This window comes from Dromiciops gliroides, chromosome 3 (assembly GCF_019393635.1).
Source record: "Dromiciops gliroides isolate mDroGli1 chromosome 3, mDroGli1.pri, whole genome shotgun sequence".
NCBI classification, from domain to species: Eukaryota; Metazoa; Chordata; class Mammalia; order Microbiotheria; family Microbiotheriidae; genus Dromiciops; species Dromiciops gliroides.
This window is the reverse complement of record NC_057863.1, coordinates 40860586-40888276: the sequence shown is the minus strand read 5'-3', so window position 1 is coordinate 40888276 and position 27691 is coordinate 40860586. Positions and strand designations below refer to the sequence as shown.

Genomic DNA, 27691 nt, shown 5'->3' with positions numbered 1-27691 from the left:
AGTGCCCATCACCGCTTGGCTGCAGCCTGTCTTTCCCACTTTATTAGACCTTATTTTCCTTCATTCTCTCTGTTCCAGGCAGTCTGGCCTTCCTGTGCTCCACGCAGGGCTTTCCGTCGCCTGTTTCCAGGTCTTTAGCCATTGGCCAGCCCCCCCCCCCCCCCCCCGTGCCCTCTTCATCTGTCTCTTAGAATCCCTAACTTCCTTCCACGTTTAGTGACAAAAGGCCCTTCTGAATTCCCTCAGCTATTAGGATTTCACCCTCAAAATAGCTTTGTATTTATTTTGTAAATACTTGTGTTATTTCCCTGATTGCATTTAGCTCCATGAGGACAGGAACTGTTGTCATTTCTCTTTGTATCACCAGTGCCTAACATTTTAATAGGGATTTCATTGACTTCGGGAACTCCGGCTGAGGAAGCTCCCTCTGCCAGTTCAGCCGCTCTGTCCCTCTTAGTCTTGGAGAGCCACCGGGAAACATTAAGTGACTACCAGGGTCACAAGGGCAGAGAGTGGGTTTGAACTTGGGTCCTCCTGGCTCTGAGGCCACATTTCCGTCCACTGGGCCATGCTGCTCTTCACCTCGACATAGTAGATGGTTCATAATTATTTGATACCCTGTGTCCTGCATTTGAAAAGGAATATCAGCAAACTCGTGTGTCCACTGATAGGGAGCTAAGATGATAAAAGGACCCAAAATGGCATCATAAAGATCATATGCTATCTTTTTTTTGGGGGGGGGGCAGTGAGGGTTAAGTGAGTTGCCCAGGGTCACACAGCTAGTAAATGTCAAGTGTCTGAGGTCAGATTTGAACTCAGGCCCTCCTGACTCCAGGGCCAGTACTCTATCCACTGTGCCACCTAGCTGCCCCTTAACATATGCTATCTTGTCAGCTAGTATATTCTTCTTTCTACCTTTCCTTTTTAAAGCCCTCAAGAACAGTACCAGTTCACCCCCAGGAACTCTCTCTTTCTTATTTAACACCCCCAATACTCTTTGAAGACCTTATGATTATGAAGACACGTATTTCATTTCCCTCCATTAAAATGTTAGTGCTACATCATTATACAGTTCCTTCTAGGCGCCCAAATAAATTTGCCTGTCTAGATTTCTGTGGACTTCTCTGTATTTCAGAGATCCTCCTATTCAGCTGTGGTCTTTTTATGAGAAATACTTGAAAGTCCTCTGTTCTATTAAAGATCCGTTCTTTCCCCTTGTGGGATTAGATTCATCTTTACAAATAAGTTATTCTTCATTGGAATCTTATCTCTTTTGCCTTTTGTAATATTCTGTTCTAAGAACTCCTCTCATTTATAGTAGAAGCTGTTAGGTCTTGTGTTTTCCTGACTATTTATGCTTCCTTGGCCATTGAACTGCGTCTTTATGAATGTTTGCAGTATTTTTTTCTTTGATGTGAGAGTTCTGGATTTGAAATTCCTGAACTTTTCCTTTTGGAGTACCGTTAAGGGAGCGATAGGTGAATTTAATCTCTTTTGGCATTTTCTTTGATTGATTCATCTCTTCAGCTTTCAGGGCTGAATTGAGGATCTGTGCTAGGACAAGCTTTGTACCCTGCTTCACTTCAGGGTAGAGTTGTTGGTTCTCCGTGGTCCCGCCCAGCATTCCTGTGTGGATTTCTGTTTAACAGGCTTATTCTCCCCTGGATCTTTGAGGTTTAGAGAACAAGATCTTTAGGGCTCTCTCTGGATCCAGGAGTCTGTGTGTAAGTGCTGTGGTCTCTGCCTCTGGTGCTTCCAAGACCCCCATACTGGAGGTTTCTGACTACCTTGAGGCTTTGTCACATAACTGTAAAGAACCAAGTGGCTTTACAAAGTGTGAAAACATAAAATTATTTTCTTGACTTTTAAACTTATCTTGATATTTATAAAGGATATTTATGAGAACTTTTTTCTTTGATGTTTGAATTGCTCAACAACCTTTACATCTTCTAGAAAGAAGCAAATAGAAGAGACTTCAAGACAGTAAATTTACAATAAGAATAACCCTGAATACCATGTATTTATTTGGTTCCATTACCTTAAGTTTCAGGAAAAACAAATTAAGAACAATCTCTTAAAGTTCATTGTCAACCAAAAGTGTTACAGTAAGTGTTGTAAATCTTAATGCTTTTCAGTAAAATTGACCTTTTTCAAAATGGTCAAAAACATTGTCTAAATTCATTTTAAGTATGTTTTCCTCTTTTCCTTAGGATGCTAGGAAAGCATGTGGTGACACAACACTCAGTCAGGTAAATTATTATTTCTTAATATTCCATCAGTTATGTGTGACAACTTGGCATTGAAAGAAAAAGAGTCTTCCTCACTTTAAGCAGTACACAAAAGTCAAATTGCATGTTTGCTAAAGGACTAACTTTTTATAAGTCATAGAAAATGTAAGTGCGATAGAGGTATGCTCTGTCTGACTAGCATACTTAATTGTTTCTGAGGAATAGGATGTTAAATGCAATGATATAAGGGGCTCAGAGAGCTGTTGCTGTGGGGCATGAAATAGTGGCTCTGAAGGGATTTCCACAAGACAGTGTGGAAAGAGCCATAGACATGAAGTCAGAAGGCCTAGGCGTACATCTTGACTCTTCTAACATAGCAACTAATGAGTAATTTCATCTCTCTAGGCCTTGTTTTATTTATATGGTAGACCAGGGAGGATTGCCCTGTTAATCAGACACCTAAGGGACCTGTGGGTAGATGTCAAGAAGTTCATGAATTGGGGGGGCAGGTAGAATTCCATCTTTTCACTAACCTCCAACTGAAATGAATGAAGATAACAAAAGATGATTTCATGGAGGGGTACAAAAGGAGTTGAATCAATCACAGTTTTTCATGTTTTTTAGTTAGAAACAGTATAGTGTAATGTACTGAGCATTGTATTGATCGTTATTAACTCTGCCACTAGTTAGCTCTGTGACCTTGGTGAAGTGACTTAACTCCTTCTGTGCTTTATTTGTAAAATGAATGGTCTGAAAAAAAAATTCTGTGATCTTTCTTCAGATATTGTCTCTGTCATCTTTCTTTGAGGAAGAATTTCAAGTGTAGTCTATACAGTGGTAGAATTATTTAAGTATTCCTTATTAAGCTTAAGCCATCCTTTTAAAATCTTTGTTATAAAAAACAGTTTGCTAGGTAGTAGGGGAAAAAGAGGGGTATATTTGGAAAAGTTTGTTGTTAGCACTTAGAATTACCTTTAAGAAATAATAATTTTCTTTTCTTTATTTCTAAAGATGACAACAAGTCTGGATTCTGTAGGAAGAATCCAGATGCGAACAAGACGTACCCTGCGAGGTCACTTAGCTAAGATTTATGCCATGCACTGGGGATATGATTCAAGGTTTGTACATCTGCAATTACCGGAAGAATGAAGTTGAGAATCACTGTTCTGATTTCTTTTTTTTTTTTTTTTAACTTTTTTTTTTTTAGGTCAGGCAATTGGGGTTAAGTGACTTGCCCAGGGTCACAGAGCCAGTAAGTGTCAAGTGTCTGAGGCCGAATTTGAACTCAGGTCCTCCTGACTCCAGGGCTGGTGCTTTATCCTCTGTGCCACCTAGCTGCCCCCTGATTTCTTTTTAATGATAAAAATTTGAATATACTAAAGTGGTGTTTAGAACAATTGGAAGATAACACATGTACTGTGCAAATTAATTTCCCATTCCCTGAAAATATTTCTTCATTGATATTTTGAAAAGCTTTAGCTAATCTAGTAAACTTCATTCTCAACAAATTATATTATTTTAATTATATCTGTGCACTGGCTGGGTTTTATTTTTTTTTAGTTTTCAGACATTCATAACTTCCATTACCATGAAGTTAAATAAGAATAAAACAAGTACTAGCTGTGTGACCCTGGGCAAGTCACTTAACCCCAGTTGCCTCACTAAAAAAAAAAAAAAGAATAAAACAAGGAATTAATTAGATGTTATTCTTATTTTGTGGTGGGTACATAAGATTTTCTGATTTGCCATTTCACCTATTTAGAGTACCATTTATTTGTCACTAGAAAAAAGAATAGCCTATTTTCTGAGTAGCTCTTTATATTAATGTATGCTATGTGACTAATGTGAAGCTTTTCCCTAAATATTTGAATTCTATGTATTGATTTCCTTTAGGCTCCTAGTCAGTGCTTCCCAAGATGGAAAACTAATCATTTGGGATAGCTATACAACAAATAAGGTAAGGTTGCTTATCCAGGTCCTTTTGTTTTGTTCTTGGGTTTGATTTGCTATCTGCTAATTGTTTCTTCCATTTTATTTTGCTGTTTTAAACATGGTTTTAATTTGCTATTTACTTCTAAAAGTAATTTGGAATATTAATTAATATACTCCTTAAACTTGGCTTAAATTTGTGAATGTTTTGCCTCTTCTTCTGCAATCACCGAAATCTATTTCAATATGAGTACTTTCGCAAATGTTGCTCAAATTTCAAATTTAAACTTAGGAATAGACCATTTCATACAAAATCTGGCTTTTTAAATGCTCTTCCAATAGTCTGACAACCCTGGTTTTCTTGATTTTGCTTTATCTGGATTTTTTTTTACAAATAAATTTATATGTATATTTTGACATCTCTATCTAAATTTGAGGTATTAAGCATCAATATGGAAAACACTGAGTTCTTAAATTTCAAGTCCAGCTATATAAACTTGTGTTCCTTCTTTGAGGATGGCTTTCAAGATAACCATGTTATTGCAGAACTTTTTTGTAGGAGTTGAGATTGCCTTTGGAACATGCCCAGGTCTGAAATCCTAGAAAATGAACTTAATTCTGGACATCCCCTGGAGAGGCCAATGACCCCTTCATGGTTTCACTCTGGCCTCACAAAAGAGTGACTTGCAAACTAATGCAGTCTTCACAGGATCAAGATAGAGATATTATGGTGATTACATATAGTAAATAGTTGTGGTTGGTATAAGAGCCTATTACTAATGACACCAAGATTCATGGATTTGAACCCCTTGTGGCTCAGGTTCACGTTGTTTCAACACCAGTCAACTGTCTTGCAAGTTACTTCATGTTTGGGCACAAGGAGACCAGGTGGTCGTGTGGATGGACTAACAGAAATCTAGTGAGGAGTAGAATCATTTTTTTAATATAAAGATTATTATTAAAATTATCTAAAACTAATCTCTATAAAATATTTCCTTTTCCTGTTGCATAATGTTTTGGCTGAGGGAATAGAAATGATCTAGTTTTGTTTTGATTTTTAGTTCTTAAAGAACAAATCAAATTTTAACACTTGCTATTTCTAAAATACTAGCACTAGAGTAGTGCAAAAAACCCAACAAACCCCATGATTTTCCATGGGAAAGAGCTTTATTTATTTCATTTTTAAGTGTTTATGTTAGCACTCAGTGTTCTAGCAGACTTTGCAGGCTTTAAAAGGGTGTAGAGAGTAATTTGAATAGAGTAAAAAATAATTTGGGGGAGTCTCGTTTGAGAAAAGTTTTGATCATGAGAAAATAACACTTATAGTGGCTGCTTTTCTCCCCTTTTTGTTCATTTTTACCCAAAATATTTTTACTTTAGCCATTTGTTTTAGTCTTATGAGTTATATTTAATCTTTGATGTTACTAATATTTGCTTCAGACTCAAGCAAATATGGAAACAATAATTTTTCTTAATGTTTTATCAATGCTTTGATATATTTGTTCTCAAGATGCATGCCATTCCTTTGAGATCCTCCTGGGTGATGACCTGTGCTTATGCTCCTTCTGGTAATTATGTTGCTTGTGGTGGTTTGGACAACATCTGTTCCATTTACAACCTGAAAACTAGGGAAGGCAATGTGAGAGTGAGCCGGGAGTTACCAGGCCATACAGGTGAGCTCCATTCATTATATCAATGCTTATCTAATCTGACCCTTTTCTCTGCCCTGGGCCTGCCTATTCTCTAATTGTTTATGGTGAACTAACCTAGAGTCAGCAGTTAATTGTCACAGAGTCAAGCCTGAAATTAGGAAGACTCATCTTCTTGAGTTTAAATCTGGCCTCAGACACTTACTAGCTGTGTGATCCTAGACAAGTCACTTAACCCTATTTGCCACAGTTCCTCATTTTAAAACAGCCAGAGAAGGAAATGGAAAACCATTCTATCTTTGCCAAGAAAACCTCAAATGAGGTCACAAAGAGTGGGACACAACTGAAAATGATCAAACAGCAATAAGGACCTTTAGTGAGTTGTGCTATAGTGAGTACAGGTAGAAGCAAAATTTGGGCTAATGGCTGCAGCATTAGTACTAACTGGATGAGAGAGCAAAAACTATTTTAAATTATGGGAACCTTTAGCTTTCTGATAAGTGCAAAAATAGGACCTTTTGTGTTGAAATTTGATTTCTGAATGTTCTGCTGTCATATAACACTTTCAGGACATTAGCAACTATATACAGTTATTAAATCAGAAATTCATAGTGGTTATCCAAATGAGAGATTCTTTGTAATGACATAGATCCTTGTTAACTTGGTTCTTTATTTTCAATGAGTACTGTAATATAATAGTTATAAGGTTAACTATATATTTACTAGGTATAGTTATCCATGTTTATTCATTTACAAACAGTATAGATTTGCCAGATACTTAGATATTAAAAGAATTAGTGGGGGCAGGTAGGTGGCACAGTGCGGGACAGCTAGGTGGCACAGTGGATAAAGCACTGGCCCTGGATTCAGGAAGACCTGAGTTCAAATTTGAACTCAGACACTTGACATTTACTAGCTGTGTGACCCTGGGCAAGTCACTTAACCCCCATTGTCAGGGATAAAAAAGAAAAGAAAAAGAATTAGTTTACCATTGAGCACCACTGTAACAGGCTATAACTCTTTTTGTATTTGTTACCATTGTATATGCACTCAACTTCCTGAATGAATGATAACATTTTATACTTTTTATGTTGCAGGCTACTTGTCCTGCTGCCGTTTCTTAGATGACAACCAAATTGTTACAAGTTCAGGAGATACAACCTGGTAGGTCTGTGTAAAAAGAAAACTGATTGAAGAAGAAAAATTATATATTTAAAATGTAAAAATGTGACGAGGTATTTCCATTTGTTTTTCTACAGTGCTTTATGGGACATTGAAACTGGCCAGCAGACCACCACATTTACTGGACATACTGGAGATGTGATGAGTCTCTCTCTAAGTCCTGACATGAAAACTTTGGTTTCTGGTGCTTGTGATGCCTCTTCTAAACTCTGGGATATCCGAGATGGAATGTGTAGGCAGTCTTTCATTGGGCATGTGTCAGATATTAATGCTGTCTGTGTAAGTGAATGGTATCACTACAGAGAATTTACCATACTGTGTATAAATCGTCTTGCATTCTAATTTTCAAAGTCATCTGCTTCAAATTATACTTATGAAATGTTATAGTACTGTGTTCTTAAGACCAAAGTCTTCATGGTTGAACTATGGTTCATTACCACAGACATTGTTCTAGCTGCATTTTCCCCTTCTATCATTGTAACCAATCTGATGAGTGTGAGATGATTTCTCAAACTTGCATTTCTCTAATCAATAATGATTTAGAGCATTTTTTAATATAATTATAGGTGACTTTGATTTCTTTATCTGAAAACTGCCTGTTCATATCTTTTGGTCATTTATCAATTGGGGAATGACTCATATTCTTATAAATTTGACAAAGTTCTCTATATATTTGAGATATAAGACCTTTATCCAAGAAACTGTCTATAACCCCCCCTTTTTAAATTTAATGTAATCAGAATGATCTCTTTTACTTCTCACGATGTTTTCTATCTCTTGTTTATTCATAAATTCTTCTATTCATAAGTCTGATAGGGTAATGTGTTAGTTTTCTGATGATATCTCCTTTTGACTCAGCAGGATGTAGTTTTAGAGATTCTAACAGCAATAAAACAGAAATTAAAAGACATGAACATGAGCAAAGAGGAGATAGAATTATCCGTTTTTATTAGAGGACATGATGCTTCACTTTGAAAACTTCAGAGTAACTAAAGAAAACTCATAGAGGTGATTGGTGGTTTTAGTAAAGTAGCAGGATACAAAATAAATTCACAGAAATTGAGAGCATTTCTGTAGAATCATAACAATAGAAAGAAACAGAGAAATCTCATTTATACTTACAAAATGTATAAAGTATCTGAGAGTTAATCTGCCGAGACCCTCAATATATATAAATACAGTTCTAAAACTTTTATTACAGATATAAAAGATCTGAATAATTGGAGAGATATCATTGCTCATGATTAGACCACTTCAGTATAATAAAAATTATAACTAAATTAATTAACAGATTTGATTCTGTGCCAGTCAGACCACCAAGGGGTAATTTTATAAAACAGGATAAAAGAGTAACACAATTCTATAGAGGAATGAAAGGTCTAGAATCTCAAGGGAAATAATGGTTAGATGTGGGAATGAAGGAAGGCCTGGCACTTTCAGACCTCATACTATATTATAAAACAGTAATCATCAAAACACTTTGGTTTTAGATCAGTTGAACATCCTAGAAAAACAGAACTAAAAAATGTATGGAGTAAGCATTGTGTCAGTAAGCTTGATAGTGTGAACTGTAGAGAGAAGGATTCTCTGTTCAACAAGCACTCCTGGGAAAACTGTCCTTAGCTTCTCTCCCAGCACTAGCTCATTATAAGCTTAGCTCTGCTGCTATTCCACGTTCTTGCTTCCATCCTCTTTATATTTCACATCTAAGTTGATGGGTGAGGTTAATATGCATCCACAGTCAATTTCTTCAGATAACTCATGTTTTTTCTCATCAGTTATTTCTCTTATATCTTCAGGATTTACTTCATGTTGAGATTTCCCCATTCCTCATGAGTAGACTTCCCCTATAGTATTTATTGGAAGCCTGTTTTTCTAACCTCTGAATCATTTGAAATATGTTTTCATCATCAAATTTAGGATTTATGTCAGTCTGTGTCTAGCTTTCCTTCTCTTCTCTATCACAAACTCTAGTCAGTACAATTTGTGGTATGTGATTGTGATGGAATGCCACTGTGCTATAAGAAATGACGAGCAGAATGGTTTTAGAAAAACCTGGACTATCACACGTAACTGGAAAATAATAAAATACTTTTATTTAAAAAATTTTTTTAAAAAGAAAAACCTGGGGGGTGGCTAGGTGGCACAGTGGATAAAGCACTGGCCCTGGATTCAGGAGTACCTGAGTTCAAATCTGGCTACAGACACTTGACATTTACTAGCTGTGTGACCCTGAGCAAGTCACTTAACCCCCATTGCCCCACAAAAACAAAAAAGAAAAACCTGGAGGGGCAGCTAGGTGGCAGTGAATAAAACACTAGCTCTGGATTCAGGAAGACCTGAGTTCAAGTCTAGCCTCAGACGCTTGACACTTACTAGCTATGTGACTCTGGGCAAGTCACTTAACCCTCATTGCCCCACAAAAAAAAAAAAAACAACAACAAAAACCAACAAACAAAAAAACAAAAATAATCTGGGTTCTAGAGAAACATCCTATAGAAGAAAAACCTGAGAAGACATATGAATCGATGCAGAGTGAAGTGATCAAAACCAGGAGAACATTGTCCACAGTAACAGCAATATTGTTCTCGTGATCAGCTGTGGAAGACTTAGCTGCTCTGATCGAGACACTCTGATCCAGTACAGTTTCCAAGGATCCATGATGAAAAGGGCTGTTCCACAACAGAGAATTGATGAACTCTGATTGCAGATTGAAGCCTATTTTTTTTAACTTTATGTTTCTTGCTTCTTATGGCTGTTGGGTCGGGTTTTATTGGTTTTCGGTTTTTGGTAACATGGTTAATAAGAGATATGTTTGCCGGGAAAACAAATTACAAGAAGGCAGCAAACATTTATTAGGCATTTGTTGTTTGCTAGGCACTGTGCTAAGCATCAGGGATACAAAAAAACCTTAGCAAAAACAGTCTCTGCTTTGAAGGAGTTCACGTTTCTATGGGTGAGATGAGATGCAAATAACTATGTCCATTCAGACTCTAGGAGGGAGTGCCTTTTAGGTTCCCATCAGTTCTAGGATAGACTTTACACTTACTAGAAAAAAATTTATCATTGATGAAAATCAGGAAGTTAGTTTTCTGCTCTGCTTTTGGCAAAGAGAGAATCCCAACAGATGTCTGAATAATTGGAGCCCCCGTCAACACTAGATGATTCTTCAGTGCAAGAATTATCATATCTTTCCTAAATAGCTCATCTCTTTGCTCTTTGTCTTGACTTGTAGCTTACTACAATAGAAGTCATCACTTCTCTTTCAGTCTCCATTGATAAAACCAACCAGATGTTTTCTACCTTGTTTCTCTCTTCTAGTTCTTGGATTTTCTAACATGACTGTATTTTCTTAATAAACATTGCTACCCCAGTATTACCTTATCTCTTTACCTGATTGGTTTTTTTTTCAATAACATGTACCTATCCAGAATCATATTCCAGGAATGTATCTCATTCATCCAAGTCTCAGTGATGCCTAGGAGGTTAACTTTGCCTCCTTGCTTTAGAATTTCTGGTTCATCTTTTTTTAAACTGAGCATTCGTGCAGATCTTAGTTTCCTCATCCTTAAATTGATCTCAAAATTGTAGGGCCATGAATTTTATTATTAATGATTTCTTTCTTGGATTTTTGTCTCTTGTAAACTCCCAAGAATCTCCACTGCTATTCTCCACTGTCATCCATTTTTGTTGTACTTTACTGTTTATGATATCTAGCCTGGTGATACATGGGCAGTGCCCCCTCCCCCTTCCTTTTCCTTTCCCTTTAGGCATAAAGCCCTTTTGATTAGATTTTTAAAAGAGTATCTTACCCTTTACTCATTGCGTTTCTTAATGACATTCTTGTGAAGCAGGGAGGGCAGGTATCATCATTCCTATTTTACAAAGTGGAAACTGAGCCAGAGAGGGGTACAGTGACTAGGCAAATACATTCTTTTTTTTTTTTTGGTGAGACAATGAGGGGTTAAGTGAATTGTCCAGGGTCACACAGCTAATAAGAGTCAAGTGTCTGAAGTCAGATTTGAACTCAGGTCCTCCTGAATCCAGGGACAGTGCTCTATCCACATTCTTTTTTTTTTTTTAAACCCCATCACATTTATTTTGTTTGTTTGGTTTGGTTTTTTGCGGGGCAATGGGGGTTAAGTGACTTGCCCAGGGTCACACAGCTAGTGTGTCAAGGGTCTAAGGCCAGATTTGAACTCAGGTCCTCCTGAATCCAGACTGGTGCTCTATCCACTGTGCCACCTAGCCTCCCCCTGCAAATGCATTCTTAACCAGACTTTGTTAGATATACTTCATCTCTGGCCAAGTGCCTGTCATTCCTGTATTTTTAGCCTGTAGTGCAGAAATCCAGATCTTATTCTCATATACTATCTTCTTATATACTACTTTATATACTCATATGCTATCTTACTATCTTATATGTTCACAAATTGTTTTTTCTTTTCTGAATTCTTTAGTGGCAGCACTGATTAAAATTAACACTTGTGCTTCTGAGAGTTCCACTTTCTTGCTCAAGCTTTTGTAATCTTTTGTCAGTGCTTTCTAGGGGCCTTATCTGTGTCATAGAAAATATAGGAGGGGGCAGCTAGATGGTGCAGTGGATAGAGCACCGGTCCTGAATTCAGGAGGACCTGAGTTCAAATCTGGTTGCAGAAACTTGATACTCACTAGCTGTGTGACCCTGGGCAAGTCATTTAACCCCCATTGCCTCTCAAAAAAAGAAAGAAAGAAAGAAAATATAGAGGCTCTTTGGTTTGAACTTCACTTTATCTCAAAACCCCTTGACATTATCCCCCACTCTTTCCTCCTCTATCTAAGGTGAGGTGGCCCCTTTTCTCCAATCTTCCTATGTGTGCACTGCATCCTTTCCTCGGTCCCATTTCCTCCACCAGATTTCCTCAGTCACAACCACTTTCTCTCATCTTCAGGCTCTTCTGTCTTTATGTTCTCTCTCATTCTCCATGGACATAGCAGTTTCCTCATCCTTAAAAAACCTTCACTAGACCCTACCATCTCCTTAAGCTGCTATCCTATATTTCCTTTCTCATCCAAATTCCAAGAAAATGCTTTCTTTTTCTTCACCCCCATTTCCTTTGCTCTCCCCAAAGTTACTGATGAGCTCTAAATTGCTAAATCCAATGGTCTGTCCTTAGTTCTCATTCTTCTTGAGCTCTTGATGTCTCTGCAGCCTTCAGCACTATTGACCTCGAATTGCTTCTGATTGCTTCTTTGATGCTGTGTTACAGTGTTCTCCTGGTTCTGCTCATCTCACTCAGCATCAGTTCATGCAAGTCCTTCCAGGTTTCTCTGAAATCTGCCTGCTCATCGTTTCTTACAGCACAGTAGTATTCCATTACATTCATATACCACAACTTGTTCAGCCATTCCCCAATGGATGGGCATCCCCTCAGTTTCCAATTCCTTGCCACCACAAAAAGAGCAGCTATAAATATTTTTGTACATGTGGGTCCTTTTCCTTTTTTTATGATCTCTTTGGGAAAAAGACCTGAGAGTGGTATTGCTGGGCCAAAGGGTATCTGCCTATTATTTTTCAAGGGTTACCCCCTTTTACTTTTCCCCCTACAAGAGTAGGGGATGGAAAGAGAGAGAATATGTTCTTATTAATTGAAAAAAATTTTTCAATTAAAAAAAGATTATCTAGAAATGCTAGTTTGCCTGCCTTCTTGGTACTTAAAAAGCAGATAAAGTATTGTGCTTTAAATCAGACTAAACATTTCATTTCTGTTTCATAAGATTAAATCTTGACCTTGCTTTTAGTGCTATCCCTAGCAAGTAGATAATTTTCATTAGACTATGTAGTATTTTTAATATGAAACAGCAAATTCTCAAAGATGTTCTCCAACTAGAGGTCTTCTCCCATGTCCAAACCCACCTGTAGCACTCAAGCAGCCTAGTGCACTGACCAATATGGGCTCATAAAAATGGGCTCCTGAGGAAAGAGTGCAAGGTGCCTTCCTTTCCAGTTCAGTTAGAAAGCCCTACCCTTTATTTTATGCCTTCTCTTTGCTGTGACCTCATTCATATGTGAATAAATTAGGTCTGCTGCTTATAAATATCTATTCCTCTTAATCTCTTTATGGTATGTTAAGGGCTAAAATTCTAGCTGGTCTGTCTAAAATATCCAACTAAGTATAAAACACAATCTCAAAAGCATGAAAATCTCTATGAAAATAAACCATTAATTTCAAAATGTAGATGTAATAGCATAGAAATCCTATGTAACCTCTGAACTGACATTAATACTCTGAGTGAATTCAGAACACTTCTGATTTCGGTATCTAAAATCCCCAATACTCATATCAATACCTTGCTGCTTACTTCTACATTTCTGTACAATATATACCCTTCCATGGCAAAAGAAGCAGAGTCTTGAACTATGGTGATGATTGTCATTCTTATTCAGCTTAAGTTTTTCTTCTTTAACCCCTCTATATTGTCTGTCAGTCTTTTCACCATACAAATGCTTTATAAGATTACTAATTAAAGACAAAAGCAGGTTAGCAAAATTATGAACAAAACAGGCATATGTGGAATTTAAAGGGCTTTCTAAGGTTGTCTCAGAAGCACATCCAGGCTGGGGAAGGGCTGAGCCTGAAGCTGCAAATGTAGTTACAGAAAGTTGAGCATGCGCATCAGATCTCTGGACTTCCCAGGCAGGGGAAGTAATGGGCTTGGCCATGGGAGGAGTAGAGGGTGGGGTTTGGAGAGGAGGGGAGGGACCAGGGCAATTTGAATCAGACTTGATTTTGAACTCAGGTCTGGATTCCTCTTCCCCCACTTTGCCTCCAGGCGCTAGGGGATTAAAAGCTTCTAGAGGGTGGGTCGTTGCCTCCAGGCATGCAAAATTAAAACAACAATTAGTGTTAGAACTGGGAAAAGCTGCGGGAATCTCTTCAGGTTTCTCTGAAAAAGCATGGTTGGGAGAGGGAGAGATATTTCCTTGTGTGAGTAAGTTGCTGGCTCTTTTAACAAAAATAAAAAGAAAAATAGAAAATCCACAAAAACAAAGCATTAACATGATCTTATCTCCCATTTGTCTGGTTAAACAGACTAAAATCAAAAATAGGGTAATTAGGGAGTTTAAAAGGTCCATTCGAAAAATTTTAAAGGGAAAACACAGCCAGTACTTAGCAGTTAAAGGGAGAGGGAGGGGAAATTTCTTACCCAACCAGAAGATCAGAAGACTGAGGGTTAGCTTTCCTCTTCGTGGTCAGCCATCTGTTAAGGGCTAAAATTCTAACTAAACTGTCTAAAATATCTAATGAGTGGTCGCCAATAAATTATAAGCTTTAGCAAGAGTTAGACTTTTAAGCATTTATGAAGGAGAATAAGAATTTGGTAAAGAGAGAGAGAAAGGCCTAGATTCCTATCTATTAAAGGGAGAGCACATTTCTAGCTCCGCTCTCCACCAGAGTCCAAAGGAAAGAGCCTGAGACCAAGCGCCAGTCTCTTCCTTCCTCCTCCCACTAGTCCGCATCACTTCCTGACGCCAAAGAAAAGACTCCTGGTCTTGCCCTCAAAGACCTTCGCTTCATGGGCGGAACTCTTCTACAGTAAGTCTCCAGCAGGTGGCGTCATTCCAATCGTTACAGGTAGATAGGCAGGAACCAATTGAGAAGAAGAGATTTGTTTTGTTAATGTCTAAGTTCTTATCTAAATCTTAAATCTGACAAACTTCGTTATTAATAATGAGAACCTATATAGTACACATGAGGTATAGATACTGGCCACTTTCACCTGGAAGCAAAAGAAATACTGTTGAATTATTCTTGAATCCAGGACCAATAGTCTCCTTTAGTTTTCATCTCTGTACATCATTAATTAACTTTCAATAAATCCAAGCATTTGGCTTACCTTTCTAAAAAGCAGAGTTACATTGAAGCAGTGTGACAGCTGTTAATACCTGGGAATTAATAGTGAAGCCTAATCACATACACAAATGGATTTGCCTTCTTTGTCATCTGTCCTCAGGGAAGTGCTTTGCATTTGTTTTTGTTAGATCTTTATGATTTATATGATAACTCTTTGAAGCTTTTCTTTTAAATGTTGATCTTGAATTTCTTGGACTGAAGTGTTTAATAAAAACTGCAAGATTTTCTCCCTATCTCTAATAGTTATTTCTGGACTCTCTTTTCAGTTCTTTCCTAACGGGCACGCCTTTGCCACTGGCTCTGATGATGCCACTTGCCGGCTCTTTGACCTTCGTGCAGACCAAGAGTTGATGATGTATTCTCATGATAATATCATCTGTGGAATCACTTCTGTCGCCTTCTCTAAAAGTGGCCGCCTCTTGCTAGCTGGTTATGATGACTTTAACTGTAATGTATGGGACACACTGAAAGGAGAACGTGCAGGTCAGTAAATATTTTTTCAGAGTAAGATTTTCCTTCTCTGTAAACAAGTGGGTTGGACAAGGTACATTGACCTCTAAAATTCTTTCCAACTCTAAATGTACATTCTGTGATTTTTTTTTTTCGGGGCAATGAAGGTTAAGTAACTTACCCAGGGTCACACAGCTAGTAAGTGTCAAGTGTCTGAATTCAGATTTTAACTCAGGTCCTCCTAAATCCAGGGTCGGTGCTTTATCCACTGCACCCCCTAGCTGCCCCCATTCTTTTTATCCCCAGCACTTTGTACAGTACTGATGACAGGCACATGGTAGGTATCTAATATGTTTTGAATTGAATGATGAGGTCCTAAGCATGACCCTGAAGAGGTGGTCTTTCTTGCCAAAACAGGTCCCTTTACAGGCTCTCTTGGTCTGAACTCTTCCTGTCTCCTCCACTGTATTGTCCCTGCTTTCATCCCCACCCTCTCCTGTCTTCAGTCTTTCCCTGTCTACTCACTCCTTCCATGCATCCTGTAAGATACCTCTCTTCCATCCTTGAAAAACCCTCACTTCATCTGACCATCCCTGTTCTTTTTTTGTTTATTTGTTTGTTTGGTTTTTTAGTGAGGCAATTGGGGTTAAGTGACTTGCCCAGGGTCACACAGTTAGTAAGTGGTAAGTGTCTGAGGCCGGATTTGAACTCAGGTACTCCTGACTCCAGGGCCGGTGCTCTATCCACTGCACCACCTAGCTGCCCCTTGACCATCCCTGTTACCCATAGTCTAATTAATCTTTCCATCTTATCCATTGTGCCTGCACTTCCTTTCCTCACATTAACTTCGAAATCCTTTACACTGTAAAAATATTTTTACCGACTAGCCTAATTTTGGGGCTAATCTGACTGGAGGACTAATCTGGGGACCTTTGACTATTTGGCTGACTGCATTTAATTTAATATGGGCCATTTATAAAGTTCCACCACACTGCTCCACTCCCAAATTGATAAGCAAAATATTAAGAAGCCTCTTAACTAAATAATCAAAGCAGAGTTTATTTATGAGATACTATCTAAAATTAAGAATACAGGGAAATAAAATGTACAACCTGACTGCATTGCAGTAAGTCTCTTTCCACTGCGGCTCTTTCCCACCTGCTGTGCCTCGTACTTTTTTAATACAATAAGGGCCTTAGCCGCCTCATCTCAGGGCACTCAGGTACTTTATTCTAACTCTAAACCCCTTTCACTTTGTAAATCCCCCTGCTTCTAACTTTCCTATCCTTACTGCCACCGCTGAACCCCTGTGTTTCTCTCTCACCGACCTTCTGTCTGTCTGCTCTGTCAGTCTGCCCTTCAGCCTCTCTTTTCCCTGTTCCTAGTCCTTCTTGTCTTCTCCTGCGTCCTTGTAGCCCCGTCTCCAGTCTGCCACGTTCCAACCTTTCTAATCTCGTCAGCCGCCGCTTGACCTCTTCTCCGCCTCATCTCGTCCGTCCTAACCCCTCGCCTGTCTGCAGGCCTCCAGTCCTCCTGTCAGCCCTCATACCTTGTCTGCCTTCCTCTTCTCAGCCTCTCTCATCTGCCCCCTCTTGCTGTCTCACTCCCAGGTCTATATATCCCTTTTCTTCTCTCCACTCAAATCTCGGGGCTTCCTGCGCCCACACACCAAGCTAATCTGCCAGTCAGGGCTGCGGCTGGGGCTGAGGGGGTGCGCTTGAGCCTCACATCCCTCCGCACAGGCTATGCCAGAGCCCAGCATCTCACAGATAGCTCTGCTCAGGGCGGAGGGAGCTGGGGGCTTTTTCCCCCCAGCTGTCTGACCTGGCATCTTGTACAGCTTCCCGGGCTTTTTGGCTCAGCTGAAGCTGAGGAGGAGGGGAAGAGACCCTGAGGGCCTAAGGCTTTCTAATCTCAGCCTAAAGGAAATAAATTTCCACCACACTCTGGTTCCTGACTTGATCATTCAGCTGACACTGCTTTCTCCTAATTTTTCAGTGACCTATTAACTACCAGACCTAAGTTTGAATGTGGCCTCAGACACTCACTGTGTGACCCTGGGCAGGTCTCTACTTCTGTAAAATGAAGTTAATAAGGGGCAGCTAGGTGGCGCAGTGGATAGAGCACTGGCCCTGGAGTCAGGAAGACCTGAGTTCAAATGCGGCCTCAGACACTTAACACTTACTAGCTGTGTGACCCTGAGCAAGTCACTTCTTCTTCTGTAAAATGAAGTTAATAGCCCCTACTTCACAGGGTTGTTCTGAGGAATAGGCTGGTTGAGTAGGTGCTTAATAAATCCTTTTTCCAGTCCATTCTGTATCTTTCTGATCTCTCCTCAGCCTCCTTTGCTGGATTGTTATCTAGCTTATGCCCATGGGCTCCATCCCCAGACTCTGTCTTGGGCCTTCTTTACCATGTGCCTTAGTGATGTCATCAGTTCTCATGGGGGTCAGTTATCTCTGTGCAGGTGATCCCACGATCTGTATACCCAGCCCTAATCACTCCTGAACTCTCTAATCCCACGTCACCCGTTTCCTGTCAGTCGTCTTCAACCCCTTGTCCTGTAGGTATCTCAAGTCCAGCGTGTCCAGAACAGAATGCGTTCCTTTACCCCCAAACCTCCCCCTCAGCAGGCTGCAGACTTCAGTGCCGTCCTCCTGTTAGCCATGGTCATGAGCTCCACACATCCGCTGTTCTCTCTGACGCTGTTCTGATGCAGGCTCTCAGCCCCTCTCGCCTGAGCCAGTGCAATCACCTAACCAGGCTCCCTGCCTCAGGTCCCCCCTCCACCCCATCTCGTCATCTGCCAGGCATCCCCTAAAGCACAGGCCTTCTCTTTGGCCCCCAGAGAACTCCCCTGCCTGGCTCCCTCCACACTTGCCTTCCCTTCCCACAGACCACAGTCCAGCTCTATGATTGGCTGCATGTTTCAGCCAGTGATGCTCCATCTCCTGACTCCGCGGCAGAAATGCTTTCCTCCCTCCCCTTCGCTTCCTGCCTTCTGCAGGGCTTCCCTGTTCCCAGGGGTCTAGATGGGTGACAGGACATTGGCATGGATTGCTGAGGGGAGGGGGCTGCAGGAAGCCCAGAGCTGCCTCACAGGACCCCTCCTTCAGGCCACAGGTGTAGAAAGAAAAGACTGTCAGAGGACACAGGACAAGGTGGGAGAGCCCCCAGGGGAGGGGTGACAAAATGGGCAAAAGTAGCAGGGGACAGGAGCTTGTTCAGGGGGATGTTCTCGATTTAGGAATTAGAGAAACGGTATAGGAATCCGTTTGGGGGTGGGAGAGGGACGGAGTTTACTTGAGTGTTTACTGTGGATTAGGTGCTGTGCTAATTACTGGGAACAGACCCTTCCATTCTAATGGGGGAAGACAACCCATAAAACGGGAGCTGAAACAGAACGAGCCGGGAGCTCTAATGAGTATCCTGGTATGAAGGTTTTATGGTGTTTGCCAGGATTCAGGAGGAGAGTCAATGGGAGCAGCATCCAAGAAATACATGAGGGAGTGAAGGAAGCACTGAGCGTCTCTTGTTTCTGTAGGTTGATCATTCATACCAAAAGTGAAGGATGTTTTCTACTTAGTTTTGTTTTTACTCACGAGGTGGTAAAATACTACAGTGAATTCATAGGGCTCTTACATTAGTTGTATGGAAATGACATGTAATTCCATGTAATGATGATGGAGATGTTGAAATTCCCCATATTTTGAAGCTTGTTTCATTGTTAAGCTTTATTAGATACAACTTCTCATTCTTTTTCCCTTCTTTGTTCTTTTAGGTGTTCTTGCTGGCCATGACAACCGTGTCAGCTGTTTAGGTGTTACTGATGATGGCATGGCTGTAGCAACAGGATCTTGGGACAGTTTTCTTAGAATCTGGAATTAACTGGGTTGTAATAGGTTTTACATTCTCCTTTGAGATCTGGAGAGATCAATGCTGCAGCCTGTAGCTGTGAAATAACATTTCTACCTTGTATTTGCAGGTGAAGTTTGTTTTTTTTTCCTATTCGCTATTACACACACACACACACACACACACACACACACACACACACACACACACACACACACACAAAGGCTTTCTGTAAACTAGAAAATAAATGAAGAAAGTGGAGGGGACCAGTGTATAAAATCATGGTGACATCAAAGTAAATACAGACCCAGTTTTTTTTTGGGAAATTTGGTTAGCTTGATCTGAGGAGTTTCTGCTTGTGCTCAAAGTCTGCTAATTCTATATTTTCCTGGTATGGAACAGAATGCACACACTATTGCCGCCTCTCCTGTAACATTTGTCTGTCTGTAAAATGTTTGCGTTTTTTTAAAAGAACTACATATATATATATATATATATATATATATAGCTTTGCATCTTTCTGAAATGTCATATTTCTGAGTCTTTTGGAGGATGAATCAAACGATAGCTTTGAAGAAGCTCAGCTCTTTTGTGAAATTGCTCTGTGTGGGAAGTGAGGCCATGTCTTTTGATGTATGGGCACCATGGAAGGCTGACCTTTTATCTTGTCAGATGGGCCCCCGTGATTCCATTCTAGTACCTAGAGCCTTACTTCTTTATCCCCTTCCTCTTCAACATCGAGGATACCATTTTTCCCCTTGTGGTTTCTGGTGCATCCTTTAACACCAGTGGACATTCTTCCCCAGAATTAAGTGCCCACATTCATTTGGGACAGATGAATTCTGTAGAATCCTAGAAGTGTTCTCTACGCTTGCCAGATAGCCATTTTCTTTTCTAGGACTATACAGAAAATTTTAGAATTGACTCTGTTCAAAACAGTAGGTAGTAGACAAATGGCCAACATTCTTTGTACATTCTTCAAAGCTAATTATAATACAATGACACTATGAGTGACATGTCCCACTGTGAAGTTAGCCAATTGAATTTTATTATACTGTGTTTTGAGGATATTTAGATAATTTCAGGTTGGATTTTTTTCTTATTGGTTCTTTGCCTCAGAAATTAAGAATGGTTTTTCCTGCAAATCTGAGGATATTTCCCAGTATTTCACCTGAGTATATATGCCTGTTTTATGTATAGTTAGTGTACTAAGATGGGTAGCACTGTTTTGAATGAAGAATATTATCCCTATGGGTCAGTAACCTTATTTAAATCCTTAAGTAAACCATGTTTCTACAAATTTTATGACCTCTTAATTTAAAATTTAGCTTTGTGAAAATGGCCTGTGCCTTCACATTTTAGTAGATACCCGTGGTCTGTTAAATTGAATCAATCACTTATTTTGTTTGAATATTCCCTCTAGTGCCAAGTGTACATTTCTTAAACTATTTTGCTAATAAAAGACTGCATCTAAGCCAAGAGATCTAACCAATCTCAGCAGTCTTAAGTATACTCATGCTAAATTTCCTTACCAGAGTGATTTTATATTAGTAGCATTGGATGTGCCACAAAAACTGGGCTGTAAGGACCAGTAGTCTTTGACAAAAATGTGCTATCTTGTATTCCCCTGAAAGTCATTTAATTGGTCACGTTGCATTATATGTAGGGAAATACCCTGTTGTTTTTGAGAACATAAGGGCCTGAGATTCTATAAATATGCTTAGACCACAGATTATTGCTGAGACCAACATGAAATTGTGATCACTTGTCACTCCTAATGTCAGCACTTCCAAATTGTGCCTGTGAGTCTGTCTTGTTTACAAATAATAAAGTGTGCCAACCACGATGAATTCAGTATCAGTTCTATATCATGTGCTAGAAAGAGAATACACTTAAGGCCAATTAAAGAGATATAGGACCAAAATTAGTATATACTGTATAGATTACAGGAACTCCTACATTTTTATTTTTCTGTGATGACTTTTATGAATGGTGTGCTGTACTAATTATGTAATGTCTGTGTATCTTCATAAAGAGCAGCTCTTTGAGATCAGGCAGAATATGTATTTTAAAGGTACATACGGTAAATACTCTGGAAAAAAGTAATTTGGCTCCAGATCATTATGAAATAAATGAGAGAAGTGCTCACCAACAATTCTGCATGCCAATAGCCAGTCTTTGGCACTTGGACAAGCCACAAGTGTTATAAAGTCACCAACAGATTTTTTTTCTTAAAATGCTTACTTTAGGGGCAGCTAGGTGGCGCAGTGGATAGAGCACCGGCCCTGGAGTCAGGAGTTCCTGAGTTCAAATCCGGCCTCAGACACTTAACACTTAACTAGCTGTGTGACCCTGGGCAAGTCACTTAACCCTAATTGCCTCACTAAAAAAAAAAAATAAATAAAAATAAAATGCTTACTTTAATATTTAAGTAGAATAAACCTGATGATTTGTGTGATTAACAAATATTTGAAAAGTTTATGCATATAATTGATGTAAAAAAATCATCTTTGTGCTGTGTTGAGTGACTACCAGTTAGTTGTGTCTGAGGCTGTTTCAGACAGTTGCCCACCACTTATTTCTGTTGTTAGTATTCCTAAAAGCAGGAAGGTACACACATGGGTTTTGAACTCTACTTGTTGTAGATTTAAATGTCAAAATCAAAAACCAATGCCAAATTCCACAAATCAAAAATATTGATGCCTCTTAGAAATAAAATTTTCCCCTAATCCTAAAATGTATTCAGCCGCTTTTTACTGTACCTTATCAATGATTGACATTTGAGCATAGTGCACTTTATAATACTTTTGGCATAATAAGATTCCTAAAACTCTTTTTAAAGAAGTTGCCTTTGTTTCTCTTCATCTCCAAGAGATTTCAGTGGAGCTGTTTAGCAAAGGGCTCAGGTGCCCTGGCCTGGTAGTTTGTGTCATATGAAGATAAATTTGTCTACAGAAATTCTCAGAACTGTTGGGTTATGATGAGCAGCCTGCAACATCTGCTGCCTCCACAAGAGGTCTGCTCCATCCATGGTGACAGGAGGAACTAAAGATGATGTCATTTACATTATTGGTAGTCATGGAATATTGTGCCACAAAATAAACTTGATATCTTTGTGATGTTTGAAGGGAACCCTTTCTGCTTTTTGATGAGTGGTTTCAAACATTCTGTATCCCCAAAATTCATTTTACATGAATTGGAAGGAAATGGATTGAGTCATCCCCCAAGTGGGATAATGAACTTGTAAGCCTGATTCTTTTAACTATGAAGGGCTTCTTTCTAGAATTTTCCTGACATGTTTTAGAAGACTGAGTGGTATGAATGGTACAAGAGTAACATCTGAAGCGTATTTCTAACATCCTGTTAAGATAAATAAAATCATGGATTTAGCAAAGCCTTCTGTCAGTTTGGATTAGCAATGCTGTATGAACTTAGCGGATCCTACAATACATTATAACCTTTAGAATCAATGTACCACTTGTCCCATTGTGACATCATGTTTTATGTTTATGAGGAGCATGAAAAACATTCCATAATTATTTTTCTCCCTTTGTTCAAAGGACAGTCGATGCCACTAGATTTTAGTGCTATACTTTAAAATAGAATAGGTATGAATTAGTGAAAACAAATGCATTACCTGCTGTGTTCCATAGCAGAATGACTGATTTTAAGATCGCATTTCATGTATAAATTAAGCAAGCATGGGCTGGTGGTGCACCTTGTATTCCGTAATCTGGCATGCATGCTGGTAAAATTTCTTCCTACATTTTGGAGGCACCACAGGCCTTTTTATCCAGTTGCTGGTTATGTAAAATACATGCAGAATGTTAATGCAGTGTTGTAATGGTAAAAATGTGTAAAGTGTTACTAATCGATATAACTGATAACAGATTAAATGTGCCTGACAAAATCTTGTACCACACACAGTATGTTAGGTTTTTGACTAATATGGACTTCAGTGGAATAGTCTTTAGATATTTCAAGCCTTTGTTTTACTTACACAATGGTGCTCTATTCCGTGTTTTTCTCCTTTCAAAGAGGCATTTGAACACTTGTACTACATATTACATCCAAAGGAGTCCAAATGTAATTGGTTTTTAAAAACTTTTGTTTTGAAGTCACTGTATAATAGTCAAATTTCCAATATATTTCTTCTCATCTTACTTAGAATATGTTTTACACACTCTGTGCTGACTTGGACTAGTCAGTAATTATTACAAAAGTTGAATTGATTCCACACTGCCTTTGGAGTGTGTCTGTATCCAGAAAAAGTCTTAACAGCTTTAACTTAAGCTAATAAAAACCAGAGACTTGTGCCGTGCATTCTCCAATAGTGCTTTTGCATCAATGACTTCCCTGTGAAAATGGTCACTTGCTATGAACTTCAGTTTATAGCTTTTTCCAATGGATTTGATCTTTGTATTTGTACAGTGGCTCAGTGAAACATGTTGCCATGAGTTGATATCGTAACCAATAAACAAGTGCTTTTAACCAGAGTTTGTAGCAGGGTTTTTTTTTTTTTCCTTCCACAGCTTCCTAAATAGTCAGCCACTTCTGAAGTGTACATTTCAGCATCTGAAGCAGAAAGGTTGGGCAGTCTTAGGAGCTAATGGTGAATTAAGCTGAATTTGTCTTGGAGCTTATTTTACACCACCAGAATTCTGGGCTAGTTATTTGTAATTATTCTTTTTTCTTTCTTTCTTTCTTTTTTTTTGGCAAGGCAATTGGGGTTAAGTGACTTGTCCAGGGTGACACAGCTAGTAAGTGTCAAGTGTCTGAGGCTAGATTTGAACTCAGGTACTCCTGAATCCAGGGCCAGTGCTCTATCCACTGTGCCACCTAGCTGCCCCATTTGTAATTTTTTAGAAAATATGTGAGGATTAGTGAATACCAGAGTCATCTAACTTCCCAAAAGATGGGACACCTGTATTCCTTCCAAGTAAAGAAAGGCAGTGAAACATAATTAGTCCAATTATTTAGACTTGTTTTAAGCATGCCCCAACCGCACCCCCCCCCCCGCCCAGTTTAGTAATTACTACAATCAAAATACGGGGCAGCTCTATTTCTCTGAAGACTCAAATGTCAATTACTACTCTGAGTAGTTAGCCCTGCCATATGCCAGAGTCCTTCTATCCAAGAGTACTCTTCAAAACTAAGCAGCACTAAGTGGCAGGAAGCCAGAGACCTTTTCAAGATCTTTCAAGCCTGCACATCTAGTCATTCACCATGGATTCAAAACTTCACAAGGGAATAAGGTGAATGCAGTCTTTTTAAGATGTAGGGGCAGCTAGGTGGCGAAGTGGATAGAGCCAGGAGTACCTGAGTTCAAATCTGGCCTCAGACACTTAACACTTACTAGCTGTGTCACCCTGGGCAAGTCACTTAACCCCAATTGCCTCACTTAAAAAAAAAATTAAGATGTAAAGTCTTCCCAAGAAGTCTCTTGTACTACTCCTAAATTTGGCACCAATATAAATGTTCACTTTTTCCACTCACAGCCTCTTTTCACCAGAGAAATTTTTACATGACCCCAGGTATATAAGTATATGAAATAGGTAATTTTTTGTTGCCAAATTTTTCATGACCCCCAACACTGCATTATGTGGCCCAATATAGGGTTGTGACTCATAATTTAAGAAGCTTTGCTCTATATCACCAGGCAAACAATGGGTATAGCTTTATTTTTCCCTTGGAAGTTTGAACAGCTATAAAATAACTATGTTTGTAAAAAGTTTAGGATTATACAAAGTTTATAAATGATCTTGCAAACATACATAGAAAATAAACATCAAGTATCTTGCAAAAGTCCGAACCACATTAGTACTAAAATCACATAATTTCTGTGCAAGTCATTGGAGGGGGGAGGTGGGGGGAGGTGGGGGGGACTGTTTTGGTTTCTTAAGCCATCTTTGCTATATCCAACATGCGTACAACAAATGTCCAAACAATCAGGTGGCAATGCTTTATTTCAAAATACTGAAGGAAACTGATGACTGCTATACTAATCAGATTGATGCAACCAAGCCACTGCACCGTCCACATGCATACAGAGAGCTGGCTCATACTGGGGGCCAACTTGTGGCTTAAGAGGAGTATTAATTTTAATCCAAGACCACCCAATGTTCCCACTTTTCCCATTCTTCAGTTGGGCCTTGTCAGAGTTATTACCAGTCTGTATAACAGTTTAACTTTTCATTCGGTTCTGGACCTGAATATTTTATCCTGTTAAACACTTAAATTGCATAAAAATATATAAATAATTTGAAAGGCTTTCAATGGCCCAAAACAATGCTATTTATTCTTTAAAAATAGAGGCACACCTGCCTGGAGAAGGTTGAATAATAAATAGCATTCAGAAGCCTTAAAGGCACAAAAAGGGAAGCAGTGAATGAATAACCCCCCCAAAATCTGTATTTACAGTAAATCTGTGCATACAGTAAAATGTTCAACAAAAAACTGCTCAGGCAGCCCAGGGAAAGAGCTCAGCTCTGGTACCTAAAATAAGGGAGTCTGAAATTCTGTTCTTTCCCCAGTAAAAAGTCATACCTGGCCAATACATTCCCCACCCCCACACACACCATGAGAGCAACAGAATTTTTCTTCATTCCTATATTAACCATCAACCCCATTTTGGATTTAAAGGAAACCAGATGATTGACCATATACTCAAATACATGAAAACCTTGGTAAGAAGAAACACAAACCACTCCAGTTTCTGTCCAAGCTGGAAAACTTAACATGAAAAGGACATTAGTGGGGGCAAACCTTACTTAGGCAACGGTCCACATGAAACCCAAGTACACAAAGGCAACCACTCCCTTCTTGGTTTTGTACATGAAAGTATCCCTGTATATACCCCTGACATGCTAAGCTCTTACTGCTCTCTATAGCTAAGCTCTTTTTATCAATCTGACGCTTCACTTCAGTTTTGTAGATGTTATTCCTTCCCCAAGCAGAGGCAGGTGAGATCCCTATTACCCACAAATCCTGTTTGAAGTGAATGACAATTCAATGAAAGGCCTGTGATGTGACTAGGTAGTTGTAATGGGCAATAGTGAAAAGCGCATTAATGTTATATGCTTACCTGCCCAGTGACAAAAATAATTTCTATTTGCATAAATAAAGAGTATTTTTTTTAAAGATAAAAGATTGGTTATTCTCACTCGATAAAAGAAAAAAATTATTCTGGAAAAAATGGGGCTGAAATGGCCTTTCTAATTCCTGGATGCCAGGAAGCAGGGTTTTCAGAAACCCTATTTAGGAGCTCAAGAGCCCATTCCTCAGACATTTCTCACAATCAGTTGTACTTCCCTTCACAATTTCATTATTTTAAATCAGCAAAAGATCTGGTGCTTTACCCCTCCTCCCCCCATTACAACTAAGAACACAAACATACCATGTAACCATTGTTAAGAAACGCAAACACCTTGAGATAGTTCAGTGCCAGAATCTAAACCCAGATTTGCAATTTTCAACAAGGAAAAGTCAATATAATTCATATTTAGAATCACTTTTCACGGAAATCAACAAAGTCCTGCCTTTCCTCTGGTACAACCAGAGCCATCTGCTGAGATTCTTCTACTTGCTTGGATGGAGAAACTGCTTCGTAAAATTCTCCAGGTCGTTTTCTAGTCGAATTGCTTTATTTCTGTTTTCAAAAGTACACAAAGTTATCAAAAATTAGCACATGGATTCGTGAAAGTGCATTCCATTCAATAATTTAGAAAAACAATTCTGCTATTGCTTGAGTTCCTGCCACTTCGATTCACCAGTTAGCAAATACTTTCAGAGTATTTCATTATATGTAGCTGCTCTGCGGGTAGTTAAAACAAGGTCTTAAATTGGAAAACAATTTGGCAAAATACATCCCTAACTCCTTAACACTGCCATCAGAATGAAATGTGGCGAGTTTTCAAGGTCTTCCATACAAGGCTGTTCATGACAGCCTAATTCAATGTGCAACCAATAACAATTCTAATTGTGCGATTTCTCCATTGGTTTCAAAGAGATAATTTATCTGACATGCAATTAATGGAATCACAGCTTTATACTTCACTATCATACAAAATCCAATCTGGAAAATAATTTGTGTAAATATACACATCAAAGTGTCAGTGTCCATACAACCCTAATCAGAAAACAATGTGCACAACCATAACATAATTGATTCCTTATTAAAAATGTCATCAAGTGTACTCAAAATGTACATGCGGGTGTATCAGGCACACATAGAGAACAGCTGGGCTATAAAGCGGAGTGAAGGCTTCCCTTAGAATTAGACTACATGGTGACAATTCAATCCTGATGCAACCCTAAAAAACAGCTCACTTTTAATAGTGTTTAAAATGCTTCCTACTTCTGCTAGTTTTATCATCCCGGTCAAAGGCCTAGAAGCTAAAGGAGGCCACAGAAGTGAAAAAAACCATTTAAACTGCTTTTAAGTGCCTGGCCAAAATACTGAGTTAAGCAATCAGCATAAACATCTTTGCAGCATTTTGTTATA

The 27691-nt window shown here is 39.0% G+C and overlaps 2 protein-coding genes across 4 annotated transcripts in view; one reads left to right on the top strand and one right to left on the bottom strand.

Annotated features, from left to right (window-relative positions):
- The window catches only part of GNB4 (G protein subunit beta 4), a 136695-nt gene extending 113011 nt beyond the window's left edge, over positions 1-23684 (top strand). For both annotated transcript variants that reach the window (XM_043992480.1, XM_043992479.1), the window contains exons 3-10: positions 2211-2249; positions 3240-3346; positions 4122-4185; positions 5668-5830; positions 6904-6970; positions 7066-7267; positions 15150-15366; positions 19115-23684. In XM_043992480.1, coding sequence (XP_043848415.1) covers positions 2211-2249; positions 3240-3346; positions 4122-4185; positions 5668-5830; positions 6904-6970; positions 7066-7267; positions 15150-15366; positions 19115-19221 — 966 coding nt within the window. In that variant the 3' untranslated portion in view covers positions 19222-23684. The remainder of the gene's footprint in view (positions 1-2210; positions 2250-3239; positions 3347-4121; positions 4186-5667; positions 5831-6903; positions 6971-7065; positions 7268-15149; positions 15367-19114) is intronic.
- A 1452-nt stretch (positions 23685-25136) lies between these two features.
- Positions 25137-27691, bottom strand: part of MFN1 (mitofusin 1) — a 39146-nt gene continuing 36591 nt past the window's right edge. For both annotated transcript variants that reach the window (XM_043993202.1, XM_043993201.1), the window contains exon 18: positions 25137-26836. In XM_043993202.1, the coding sequence (XP_043849137.1) occupies positions 26767-26836 (70 nt within the window). In that variant the 3' untranslated portion in view covers positions 25137-26766. The remainder of the gene's footprint in view (positions 26837-27691) is intronic.